Source organism: Coregonus clupeaformis, unplaced genomic scaffold (genome assembly GCF_020615455.1).
Source record: "Coregonus clupeaformis isolate EN_2021a unplaced genomic scaffold, ASM2061545v1 scaf0153, whole genome shotgun sequence".
Lineage (NCBI taxonomy): Eukaryota > Metazoa > Chordata > Actinopteri > Salmoniformes > Salmonidae > Coregonus > Coregonus clupeaformis.
In genome coordinates, this window is record NW_025533608.1 from 550,001 (window position 1) to 563,924 (window position 13,924).

At 46.7% G+C, this 13,924-nt stretch overlaps 1 protein-coding gene across 3 annotated transcripts in view; it reads right to left on the reverse strand.

The window, feature by feature from the left end:
- Positions 1-12,617, reverse strand: part of LOC121558211 (prospero homeobox protein 1) — a 17,155-nt gene extending 4,538 nt beyond the window's left edge. The window contains exons 1-3 of one of the 3 annotated variants that reach the window (XM_041871697.2): positions 12,197-12,617; positions 1,741-3,372; positions 1,047-1,154 (exon numbers count right to left, since the gene is read on the reverse strand). In XM_041871697.2, the coding sequence (XP_041727631.1) occupies positions 1,047-1,154; positions 1,741-3,357 (1,725 nt within the window). In that variant the 5' untranslated portion in view covers positions 3,358-3,372; positions 12,197-12,617. Of the gene's footprint in view, positions 1-1,046; positions 1,155-1,740; positions 3,376-5,759; positions 5,863-12,196 lie in introns of those variants that run through there. The other 2 variants (XM_041871696.2, XM_041871698.2) reach the window with 2 other exon arrangements.
- Positions 12,618-13,924: the final 1,307 nt, after the last annotated feature.

Here is a 13,924-nt window from a genome sequence, read left to right on the forward strand (position 1 = left end):
CCCCATCCAACCTGACAGAGCTTAAGAGGATCTGCAGAGAAGAATGGGAGAAACTCCCCAAATACAGGTGTGCCAAGCTTGTAGCGTCATACTCAAGAAGACTCGAGGCTGTAATCTCTGCCAAAGGTGCTTCAACAAAGTACTGAGTAAAGGGTCTGAATACTTATGTAAATGTGATATTTCAGTTTTCTATTTGTAATAAATTAACAAAAACGTCTAAAAACCTGTTTTTGCTTTGTCATTATGGGGTATTGTGTGTAGATTGATGAGGGGAAGAAAAACAATTGAATCCATTTTAGAATAAGGCTGTAATTAGGGGTGTAACGATTCGTTTTAACAACGATTCGATTTGTATCACGATTCGTGGTTGTCGATACGATTCAAGGACGATATTGGTTCATTTAGAACGATACGATCCGAAACGATTCAGTGACTTGAAATCGATTCAGTAACCTTTTAGCCAAAAATTCAACCAGTGTGACTGAAATAAATATCTGGATACTGGACAGTGCAGGTGAAGTTTCCTAGATTCCTGTTTCTTGTAAGGACCGCAATGGTGGCTTGATAATTTCTCGCTCGTCGGCTTCTCCTCTGTCGTCCGCCATGCTATGTTTTGTTGTCTTTGCGCCTTTGCGCTGCTGCTGGCGCGGGCGATGACGTCACGGATAGGCAGACTGAATCGAGTAATGTTTAAAGCCTTTATCATTAAAAGTGCTAAGAAAAAACATCCATATAAAGTCTGACGTGCTTAAATCCAATGGGTTATTTCCTAGTATCGATACAATCGATTTATTACATTTTAAAACGATGTTAGATCGATATATGTTGTCCAAAAGGCCAACTCGCCGAGCACAGATCGATGTAGTTGGATCATAGGAATATAAATCGATACATCGATGTAGTAGATGGATCGTTACACCCCTAGCTGTAATGTAACAAAATGTGGGAAAAGTCAAGGGGTCTGAATACTTTCTGAATGCACCGTATACTGTGTGTGTGTGTGTGTGTGTGTGTGTGTGTGTGTGTGTGTGTGTGTAATACAGTACCTTAACATCAGGGAAATAAGTCTTAAGCGTGTTAGAGCTGGGGTATCTAGCGTAGAAGAACATCAGTTTGGCTTTCTTCAGATGACAGGGAGACAAACCCTCCTGAGAGTTACCATGGTTAAGGAGTAGTACGGAGATACACACACACACACACACACATCACACACACACACACACACACACACATATCACATACACACACACACACATCACATTCACACACACACATATCACATACACAAACACACACACACACACACACACACACACACACACACACACATATCACATACACACACATCACATTCACACACACACATATCACATACACACACACACACATATCACATACACACACATCACATTCACACACACACATATCACATACACACACACACACACATCACATACACATTTCACATACACACACACACAACACACACACACACACACACACACACACACACACATCACATACACACACACACATATCACATACACACACACACACACATCACATACACATTTCACATAACACACACACACACACACACACACACACACACATATCACATACACACACACACATATCACATACACACACACACACACACACACACACATCACATACACATCACATACAAAAACAAAGATGCACACACTTTCTCGCTCCACTCCTCCAAAAAAAGGATATTGAACCCGGACCAAGATACATCCCAGAATCCATCCCTCCTTCCCTTCCTCCTCCTCCTCTCATCCCTCCATCCCTCTCTCTATCATGATGATGTTGCATCCCTCCATCCAGACGATCCAATCCCCCCATCACAGCGAGGGGAGGGTAGGAGTGCTGAGAGGAGGGGGGGAAAGGGTTCATAACGCCCCCCTTGTGGAGAGGAGGAAGGTGAGAGAGAGAACGGGTGAAGAGCTGTTGCATGGTGTAGTGAAGGAGGGGGAGGGGGAGAGGGCAAGTGGAGGGGGGGAGGAGGGCGGGGTGAGGGGGGTGAGGCTGGCAGAGAGGGGGGAAGGGGTGAGGAGGGAGGAGAGTGTTTTTAGTGCGGTTGTTAGGGTGGTTGTTGGGGGGTAGAAGTGGGTTTCGGCGGTTGTCGGGTCGACGGGTAACCAACGGCAACGCTTCAGATTGTTCTTGGAGGGCGTGGGGGTGGGTGGGGGGAGCTCCGTTTGAGTGGGGAGGTTGGTCGTGTGTTACTGAACCCCCACCCCGTCCTCTCTCCCTCCTCTCCTCCCTCTCTCTCAGGGCTGCCCACACTCTGCCTCCTCCCTCGTTCCCTCCCTCTCCAGATGACAAGATGGAGGGACGGATGGAGGGAGGGAGAGGTTCGTTTTGGGTGTATAGACGGAGGACCCTATCGATAACTCGAGCTACAGCACTCCCCAGTTCCTGTTTCAAAGCTTGGGCAAACTTCTGCCCCCCTCCAAAACCCTCAAACTCCCCTCTCATTACCCCACACCCCATCCACACTGCCGCCCTCTCCAGAACCCCCTCCAAAAACACCCCCCCTCCTCCGTTCACGTTCCTCTGTTCTTCACTCCTTCGTTTCTCGTGATCCCTGACTTTTCGGTCTCGTTTAGCGATGCCCTGGAACGGGGGAGTAGAGGGGAGGAAGGAAAGAGAGAGATCTTCCTCTTCCACGTCTTCTTCAGTGATCCCTTCTGCCGTCTCCTCCTCCTCTTCGTCCATGCCTCCATCACCATCATCATCCTCCTCCTCCTCTCTTCCGCTCCTCCTCCGCTCCTCCTCCTGAGCGGATCTCTGTCCGAATGCTTTCCATACCTTCTCCTGCAAGGCCTTCAGTCTTCCTCTCGCTTCCTCCAACTGTTCCTTCAGCTCCTCTCTCTCCCTTCTCCTCCCCTCCCTCCCCCCCGTCTGCACACTCCTCCTCCCTTTCTCCTCCTCTAAGCCTATCTCTCCATCTCCTTTGACTAGACTCTCCAGTCTCAATCTCTTCACTCTCGTCGTGTCATAACTCCAGTCCGCCACTAGGGCGCCACTCAGCCTCTTCCCCGCCACCCCTACCAACCCTCCACCCATCCCTTCCTCTTCCTTGTGATATTGGTCTAGGTGTAATTGCCCCCTGGACCTCATGGGGGCTCCACCAGGCTGCAGCAGGTGGTGGATGAGGGGGTAGGGGGGTCGGGAGGAGGGGTTGGCTCCGGGGTAGGGTGCACCGTGCCCCCTTCCAGAGGGTGTGAGGTGTCTGGGGAGGTCAAGTGCGGTGGAGGGGTTGAGGTACGGGTCGAAAGGAGAGATCAGGGAGGACTGACGACCAAACAGATCAGTGGGGGAATCCATGGATCCTTCTCTTCTCTTCTGGAAAGAGAGAAATATTAAACTGTTTAGAAATAAAAACGTTTGTGTGTAAAGTGATAGAAATCCATTGTGACAGACAAATGCTTCAAGACCGTATTTTACACCCATTTCTGCACCTGGAACATTCTGGTGTGGCAAACTGAATGTTCCAGAGAAATGCCCACTAAACCCATAAAATCACTTATGTGGAGTACGGCGGTAAAGTGCAAAGTTAGTCATCGATCTATCTCTGTAAACTCTGTTTATTCAGATTGTTTACCCTCTCTCCTGCTCATCCTACACATACACACCCAAACAGTGCACACAGTAACACACACATTATTCACGCAAGCACACATACACACGAGAGAGAGAGAGACAGAGACAGAGACAGAGACAGAGACAGAGACAGAGAGAGAGAGAGAGAGAGAGAGAGAGAGAGAGAGAGAGAGAGAGAGAGAGAGAGAGAGAGAGAGAGAGAGAGAGAGAGACAGAGAGAGAGAGAGAGAGATGACAACAGTGGAGGTTGAGGTGTGTGCAGTGTGAAAGCAGTAGTCCTACTTGATAATAACACTCACACACACACACACACTTCACTGTACTTCTATCACATATAGACAAACATGCCGGACAGTCAGGCAGGCAGAAAGAGACAGGCAGGCAGACAGACACACAGAGAGAAAGACTGACATGCCGGACAGACAGACAGAGAAAAAGTGACATTTTAAATAGGATTTGCATCTAACTATAATCCATAAAATATTTCAACAAAATGTGTGTCTTTTTAACCCTACAGAGAATAGATCACATCGGTCACCACGGTAGGGGGTTATTATAATTCCGTTGCAACATGAACTATATGATCCAACGGCCTAAAAAAATAAATAGATAAATATCAATTATTCAAATTGTTGTGTTCGTATGGGTGTCACTGAGCAGGCTGATCCCTCATTTGATGGACCCAGGATCCCCAGGTAAGGTAAGGCTGTACATCGCAATATGAAATGTCCAATACGCACAATAGACTGACTGGGGAGGTCGATTTCCCACTAGTCAAAGGCCTGCAATATGAGCTACGATGGTAATAGTTGTGTAAACTCTTCACAGTTGTGTTCTTTCGGTGTCACTGCATCGGCTGATACCTATGGATCCTGGGTCCATGAAATGAGGTTCGGCTGTCCTGTGCATACAGTGTAGCCCCCAATGCAATTTTGAAGTCTAATACAGACACAGTGCGATTAACTGATTTGTCCTTTTTTTTTTTTTTGTCAAATTAACTAATTATTGTATTTTGTTACATTTATATAGCGACATTCCAAACTTGTTATCTAGTCCAAATATGGCATGATTCCACTATTTGTATCCGTTTGCATCAGTTTCAGTGCAAGGTGGAGGTTATCCTAGGGCCTAAATCGCTATCCCTACTCTGAGGCGCTCTGGAAAAAAGCTGTTGCCCAATACCTTGCAGAGCACCCCTTTCACCCCAGCAGGGGTAGTTAACCCTGTTCCTGGAGTGCCGCAGGATTTTGTCCACAGGGGTGCGTTCAGGTCGCTTGAACGTTTGCTACGTTGTGTAACGGTTTGTTCTGAACGACACGTTTTCCCCAAAAACGTTCTTGAACAGACTTTGAGATACGTTTTGGTGGGTGTGGCTTGAAGCAATGAGTGGCGTATTTAAAAAAAGGGCAGCGGTGCAATTTAAGACCCCACAACCCAACCCCTCCCCGTTTTTCAACTGATCTTCAGTACAGCACAGTTTTCATTCAATTGAACACTCCATTATGTTTTGTACTGAACGCAGCCCTGACCAACTGAGCTAATTGTTCAGTTCAGTGATTGCCTAAATTCAACACAGCTGGCACTTTTGATTTAACCGACCTGGAAGTGCCAGCGGCATTCCAGGACCAGGGCCTACTCCATCCCTAGAAGTATTACAGTCAATGCTTATGAAGTGAATATTGTATGTGAATTTCTATATATATATATATGAATGACACTAACAAAAAGGATTGAATTGTTCAGCAAAATGTGCAGTAAATGCTTTGGTGATGAAATGTACATAATGCATTTATTGTCATCTCCCCATCAGGCCACTGCATGCTGTGGCATGGGCCTGACTGAAGACTGGCCTTCAGTGGTACCAGAAGCATGGGCCTGACTGAAGACTGGCCTTCAGTGGTACCAGAAGCATGGGCCTGACTGAAGACTGGCCTTCAGTGGTACCAGAAGCAAGGGCCTGACTGAAGACTGGCCTTCAGTGGTACCAGAAGCAAGGGCCTGACTGAAGACTGGCCTTCAGTGGTACCAGAAGCAAGGGCCTGACTGAAGACTGGCCTTCAGTGGTACCAGAAGCAAGGGCCTGACTGAAGATTGGCCTTCAGTGGTACCAGAAACAAGGGCCTTACCTGGGAGCACAGCAAACAGTCTCCCTCTGTCTCGCAGCCATTCTGTCAACGTGTACAGTGCCTTGCAAAAGTATTCATCCCCCATGGCGTTTTTTTCCTATTTTGTTGCATTACAACCTGTAATTTAAATTGATTTTTATTTGGATTTCATGTAATGGACATACACAAAATAGTCCAAATTGGTGAAGTGGAATGAAAAAAATAACTTATTTCAAACAATTCTAAAAAATTAATAACGGAAAAGTGGTGCTTGCATATGTATTTACCCCGTTTGCTATAAAGCCCCTAAATAAGATCTGGTGCAACCAATTAACTTCAGAAGTCACATAATTAGTAAAACAAAGTCCACCTGTGTGCAATCTAAGTGTCACATGATCTCAGTATATATACACACACAACTGTTTTGAAAGGCCCCAGAGTCTGCAACACCACTAAGCAAGGGGCACCACCAAGCAAGCGGCACCATGAAGATCAAGGAGCTCTCCCAACAGGTCAGGGACAAAGTTGTGGAGAAGTACAGATCAGGGTTGGGTTATAAAAAAAATATCAGAAACTTTGAACATCCCACGGAGCACTATTAAATCCATTATAAAAAAATTGAAAGAATATGGCACCACAACAAACCTGCCAAGAGAGGGCCGCCCACCAAAACTCACGGACCAGGCAAGGAGGGCATTAATCAGAGAGGAAACAAAGAGACCAAAGATAACCCTGAAGGAGCTGCAAAGCTCCACAGCGGAGATTGGAGTATCTGTCCATAGGACCACTTTAAGCCGTACACTTCACAGAGCTGGGCTTTACAAGTGGCCAGAAAAAAATAAGCAAACACGTTTGGTGTTCGCCAAAAGGAATGTGGGAGACTCCCCAAACATATGGAAGAAGGTACTCTGGTCAGATGAGACAAAAATTGAGCTTTTTGGCCATCAAGGAAAACGCTATGTCTGGCGCAAACCCAACACCTCTCATCACCCCGAGAACACCATCCCCGCAGTGAAGCATGGTGGTGGCAGCATCATGCTGTGGGGATGTTTTTCATCGACAGGGACTGGCAAAATGGTCAGAATTGAAGGAATGATGGATGGCGCTAAATACTGGAACATTCTTGAGGGAAACCTGTTTCAGTCTTCCAGAGATTTGAGACTGGGACGGAGGTTCACCTTCCAGCAGGACAATGACCCTAAGCATACTGCTAAAGCAACACTTGAGTGGTTTAAGGGGGAACATTTTAAATGTCTTGGAATGGCCTAGTCAAAGCCCAGACCTCAATCCAATTGCGAATCTGTGGTATGACTTAAAGACTTGAAGGAGCTGGAGCAGTTTTGCCTTGAAGAATGGGCAAAAATCCCAGTGGCTAGATGTGCCAAGCTTATAGAGACATATCCCAAGAGACTTGCAGCTGTAATTGCTGCAAAAGGTGGCTCTACAAAGTATTGACGCTCAAGTTTCCAGTTTTTTTGTCTTATTTCTAGTTTTTTTTTCACACCCCAAATATATTTTGCATCTTCAAAGTGGGAGGCATGTTCTGTAAATCAAATGATACAAACCCCCCAAAAAATCAATTTTAATTCCAGGTTGTAAGGCAACAAAATAGGAAAAATGCTAAGGGGGGTGAATACTTCCGCAAGCCTCTGTATTGTTTGTAACCACTCAAATTCATACCAACAGCTATGGACGAAAGCACTGGCTTACATTCACTTTGTCTACTTGTGCCATTCTTCAATCTTGTCTGGGATATATATTTTAGTTGACACACCTGTGTGATGTGTCGGATATACATGAATAAAAACGTATTCACCCTTGTCGTGAGACTTGCATTTCCTTTAGACCTTTTGAATCATTATTTATTTTATTTATAAGCTCTAAGTGGTGTCTTAATGTTTAAGGTACCACAGAAGTTAGAAGTTAGTTTGAAGACCAACGTGACAAACATGCTATGAAAAACCTTTTGTAATTAACAATAAAAAAAAAATTGTTGTTTATAAAAAACTTTATTGTGGCCTTTGAAAGCAGTGATAGTTGCATCCTTCCTCAAAAACAGTCTGTGGATAGCTGACAACAGGGTGGCAGTTTTTTTTTTATGTGCTACTGTAGAGTTTCATAGCCCAGCAGACGCACCTGGGGACAGGGGGATGGACACATGGTCGTTTTTATAAAAGTCTTGGAGACTTTTACAGGGGAGGAGAGAGAGTATGAGTTTTGGAGTGAGTACAATCCAACAACTGGCCACGGATAATAATGATGCTATGTTGTCACACAGGCAGACTGCCACAGTGAAGGAGGTTTACACAGTGCATCAAGTATACTATTATGAGTGGAGCTTATTTATCTGTGCTCTGCAGAGATCGCCGGTAGTTGGTCAGAAGGCTCTGGAGGTCCTTGGACCAGCCTGTCTCTGTAGCACCTGGAGAGAGACGGATAGAGGTAGTGAGTGTGCTAGACAGAGAGAGAGAGAGCCCTGACCCCTGACCTCCCACTGGCGCAGGGTCTCCTGCCTAGTATCAAAATCAAATGTTATTTGTCATGCGCCGAATACAACAGGTGTAAACTTTACCATGAAATGCTTACTTACAAGCCCTTTTCCAACAATGCAAAGCTAAAAAGTACTGGGCTGTACCTTCTGGTCGGATGCCGAGCAGTTGCCGTACCAGGCGGTGATGCAGCCAGTCAGGATGCTCTCAATGGTGCAGCTGTAGAACTTTTTGAGGATCTGAGGGCCCAATGTCAAATCTTTTCAGCCTCCTGAGGTGGAAGAGGTGTTGTCGTGCCCTCTTCACGACCGTGTTGGTGTGTTTTGACCACGATAGGTCCTTAGCGATGTGGACACCGAGGAACTTGTATCATGCAATGTAAAAGAAAACAATAATATCATGACTTAGTGACATGGAGTGCTCCATGTTCCTGCTGGTAGCAAAGCCTCAACCTGGATCCTGCCTTATATCTCCATCAGGTTCCAAGAAATCATTTAATTTATAGCTAGCTAAGCTATTATTTATAGTATGGCACCACCTCTCATCTCACTAACAATTGCTAAGGAGAACAGCAAATTCCACTATTGTGGCTAATCCTTATTGTGGCTAGCTTCATATAGGTGACTATATGCTATATACTATATACTATATACTCCATCATGACAACATCACGCTCCTTCTTATTTGACTGTAGTTAGCTGCTAGTTTAGATGCCTGTGATTGTCGAGACCTAATTTTGAAGCCTAACTGCTTCAAAGATGGATGATGTCGAGAATTAGCCTAGGTAGATAGCTAGCTAAATGACAACCCTGTTAATTAAGTATCCACTATTGCTTCATTCAGAAAGTAGGCTACACCTCCAAGTAACATCTGAAAGAGGGTCGGCAACAACCCCTCCTCCACACTGACTCTTAACACGGGGGCCCCCCAGGGGTGTGTCCTCAGCCCTCTGCTGTACTCCCTGTTCACCCACCACTGCGTGGCTTTGCACGACACCAACTCCATCATCAAGTTTGCTGACGACACCACGGTTGTAGGCCTGGTAACCAAACAACGACGAGTCATCCAATAGGGAGGAGGTAAGTTAACTGGCATTGTTGTGTCATGACAACAACCTCTCCCTCAACGTCAGCAAAAACTAATATTTGATTGTTGACTTCAGGAAGCAGAGGGGGGACACATGCCCCGATGCACATCTACAGGACTGCAGTAGAGAGAGTCACGAGTTTTAAGTTCCTCAGCATCCACATCACTGAGGACTTGTCATGGACCAACAACACCACCATTCTTGTCAAGAGGTTGCAATAGCATCTCTACTTCCTAAGGCGGCTGAAGAAATTTGGCATGCCGCCCCAGGTCCTCTGCAAATACTACCGCTGCACCATCGAGAGCGTCCTGACCGGTTGCATCACGGCCTGGTATGGGAAGGCCCTCCAGTGGGTGGTGAAGACGGACCAGGACATCACTGGGACCGGTACTCCCACCCATCCAGGACATCACTGGGACCGTGCTCCCACCCATCCAGTACATCACTGGGACCGTACTCCCACCCATCCAGGACATCACTGGGACCGTGCTCCCACCCATCCAGGACATCACTGGGACCGTACTCCCACCCATCCAGGACATCACTGGGACCGTACTCCCACCCATCCAGGACATCACTGGGACCGTGCTCCCACCCATCCAGGACATCACTGGGACCGTGCTCCCACCCATCCAGGACATCACTGGGACCATACTCCCACCCATCCAGGACATCACTGGGACCGTGCTCCCACCCATCCAGGACATCACTGGGACCGTACTCCCACCCATCCAGGACATCACTGGGACCGTACTCCCACCCATCCAGGACATCACTGGGACCGTACTCCCACCCATCCAGGACATCACTGGGACCGTGCTCCCACCCATCCAGGACATCACTGGGACCGTGCTCCCACCCATCCAGGACATCACTGGGACCATACTCCCACCCATCCAGGACATCACTGGGACCGTGCTCCCACCCATCCAGGACATCACTGGGACCGTACTCCCACCCATCCAGGACATCACTGGGACCGTACTCCCACCCATCCAGGACATCACTGGGACCGTGCTCCCACCCATCCAGGACATCACTGGGACCGTGCTCCCACCCATCCAGGACCTCTACTAGAAACAGTGCCTGAGGAAGGCCCACGGCATCATCAAGGACCCCAGACACCCCAGCCACGAGCTGTTCTCTCCCTTACCGTCGGGCAGACTACTGAAGCATGAAGTCTGATACCAACAGGCTCAGATACTGTTTCTATCAAAAGCCATCAGACTGCTGAACACTTGAACTGAACTGACCACCTGCTCTGATTCTCCACACCTTAGCACACATGCACACACAGACACATTCATGCTACACACACACACACACACACACACACACACACACACACACACACACACACACACACAACTGCTGCTACCAGACTCTTATTATACTGCTCAGTTTATACACTGCCCCCCATCCCCCCTTCCCCAAAACACGTGTAAATATTGGACTATAAATGGTTCCTTCCTGTATTATACTGATGATAAAATGTTTATTCTATTCTACTGAGCCATTAACTTTATGTTCGTATTCTTATCTTTTATTATTTCGTATTGTTGTTGCATTGTCGAGAAGGAATCTGCAAGTGAGCATTTCATTGGACGATGTATACCATGTGTATCCCGTAAATATGACTAATAAAACATGAAACTTGAAAGACTAGCTAATGTGATCTAGCTAACATGAGCTAACCAACATGCATTGCTTCTGACACATGCCACGATCCTGCTTGCTTTACATCTGACAGATATTTAGCTACCGTAGCTAGCTAGATAATAATGGTTTATGTTACTTTACAGTTTAGTTCATGATCTAGCTAGCTAGCTACCTACGTGTAAAATGTAGAGTCTGGCTGTAAAACTCAGCTAGCTAGCCAGCCAACTCTACTTTATCAGTTGTATCCAAGCTAGCTAGCTTGATACTCATTCAGTAACATTAGCTTACCATGCTTTTCTGGCCCACTGGACATTCCTCCCGCCAATCCCGGTCGACTCCTTCTTGCCTACTCCCGTCTCTCGGTCTTCTTCTAGGTTCAAAACGATATGGCTGTAGCCCGGTGCCTTAGTGTCAAAAGCGACCTACTCGTAACACAGCCAGGAAGTCAATGGCTCAGTGTTCCAAAAACGGTTCACCCGTTTCTACGTCAAGCAAGGACAATGTTTTACTTTTTACTTCTGCTCTTTTTTTTCTCAACACTTTTTTTGTTGTTATTTTTATTTTTACTTGTCGGGGGAAAAAAGTGACATATTGATACATAGATTCTCTACACATTATTGTTTTTTTTTGGGGGGGGTGCTAATGTGAAACATGGCCTTTAAATGTTGTACACCGTTATGTCATACTGAACGCAGCCAATCGAGCAACCTGCTGTGGCATTGATCAACCAATGGTGTGTTAGATACCACCCACATACATTTGCCTGACACCCCCTCATTATCATATTGGAGGAAGAAATACATAAATAAATAAATTAAGAAATAATATAAATTAATAAAATGAAAGAAAGTGGTATTCATTATTTAAATAATTATTTATCAATGTGCGCATTCATTCATCCATGTATTTATCTTTGTGCATTAATTTTTTTAATCTGTTTATAAAGTGCATTTATTCATTCATGTATTTATTTATTTATGTGTGCATTTATTTATTCATTAATTTATTTCTAATTATGTCAGGTTTAGTCCTCCATAATGAGCAGCCGGCACCCATTAATTGTTGGTGCACGTACAGTATGTCGCAGTTGATAATAGGCTAGGCTACATGAACATGGACTGACACGCGCGCACACACAGGTCAGTGCACTCACAGCAAAGGACATACGGAGTATGGTCAGTGCGACAAACCAAAAGTAGAATTGACTTTCGACAATAACTCACTCAATTGGATAACCCCCCCGCACGGAAACCGACTCTTCCCTCTCCGTGAGACTGTTAGAACCGGTTTGTTCTGAGGGGTTCTTCTAATGTTCCTCTTCCCGTTTTATCGGTCTGCAGCCGCTCCTCTCGCGCCCTTCTTTCTGCTCTGCATCCGCTCCGTAGGAAAGCAAAGCCCTGCGCGCGGTGTTTCCTGTTATTGCTGCTCTCCGTTTGTCAATCCCCCTCTCTCTCTCTCTCCATCTGTTCCTCCTATCTCTCTCTTTCTGTATGTCTCTAGTTTCCTAACATACAGTACCTCCCTATGCCATCCTCGCACGCTTTGAAAGGTGCGCGAGGGGAGCTCGGGCTCGCGAGCTGTTATCCACTTCACGGCACGGCGGGGCACGCACGGTTGGCATGAACCACCTATCTCCACTTTCTCTCTCCCTCCCCCTTTCTCTCTGTCCATTATGTAGACTAACCTACTCTCTCCCTCCCCCTTTCTCTCCCTCCCCCTTTCTCTCCCTCCCCCTTTCTCTCCCTCCCCCTTTCTCTCCCTCCCCCTTTCTCTCTCTCCCCCTTTCTCTCCCTCCATTATGACTAACCTACTCTCTCCCTCCCCCTTTCTCTCTGTCCCCCTTTCTCTCCCTCGCCCCTTTCTCTCCCTCCCCCTTTCTCTCTGTCCATTATGTAGACTAACCTACTCTCTCCCTCCCCCTTTCTCTCTGTCCATTATGTAGACTAACCTACTCTCTCCCTCCCCCTTTCTCTCTGTCCCCCTTTCTCTCCCTCCCCCTTTCTCTCCCTCCCCCTTTCTCTCTGTCCATTATGTAGACTAACCTACTCTCTCCCTCCCCCTTTCTCTCTGTCCATTATGTAGACTAACCTACTCTCTCCCTCCCCCTTTCTCTCCCTCCCCCTTTCTCTCTGTCCATTATGTAGACTAACCTACTCTCTCCCTCCCCCTTTCTCTCCCTCCCCCTTTCTCTCTGTCCATTATGTAGACTGCGTACGTGATATAGGATGAACTAACTACTTGCCAAAACTGAAATTCACTGGGAAGTATTCTATATATTTTATTATATTGTGACTATAGGACTGAGGGAATAGCCAAGGGTAGTTAGACATCTAATCCTAGATCTGCAGTTAGTTACCTGGGGCAACTAAACTTCACACTCTCCACGTGGGGCAACTAAACTTCACACTCTCCACGTGGGGCAACTAAACTTCACACTCTCCACCTGGGGCAACTAAACTTCACACTCTCCACGTGGGGCAACTAAACTTCACACTCTCCACGTGGGGCAACTAAACCTCACACTCTCCACGTGGGGCAACTAAACCTCACACTCTCCACGTGGGGCAACTAAACCTCACACTCTCCACCTGGGGCAACTAAACCTCACACTCTCCACGTGGGGCAACTAAACCTCACACTCTCCACCTGGGGCAACTAAACCTCACACTCTCCACCTGGGGCAACTAAACCTCACACTCTCCACGTGGGGCAACTAAACTTCACACTCTCCACGTGGGGCAACTAAACTTCACACTCTCCACGTGGGGCAACTAAACTTCACACTCTCCACGTGGGGCAACTAAACTTCACACTCTCCACGTGGGGCAACTAAAACTCACACTCTCCACGTGGGGCAACTAAACCTCACACTCTCCACGTGGGGCAACTAAACCTCACACTCTCCACGTGGGGCAACTAAACCTCACACTCTCCACGTGGGGCAACTAAAC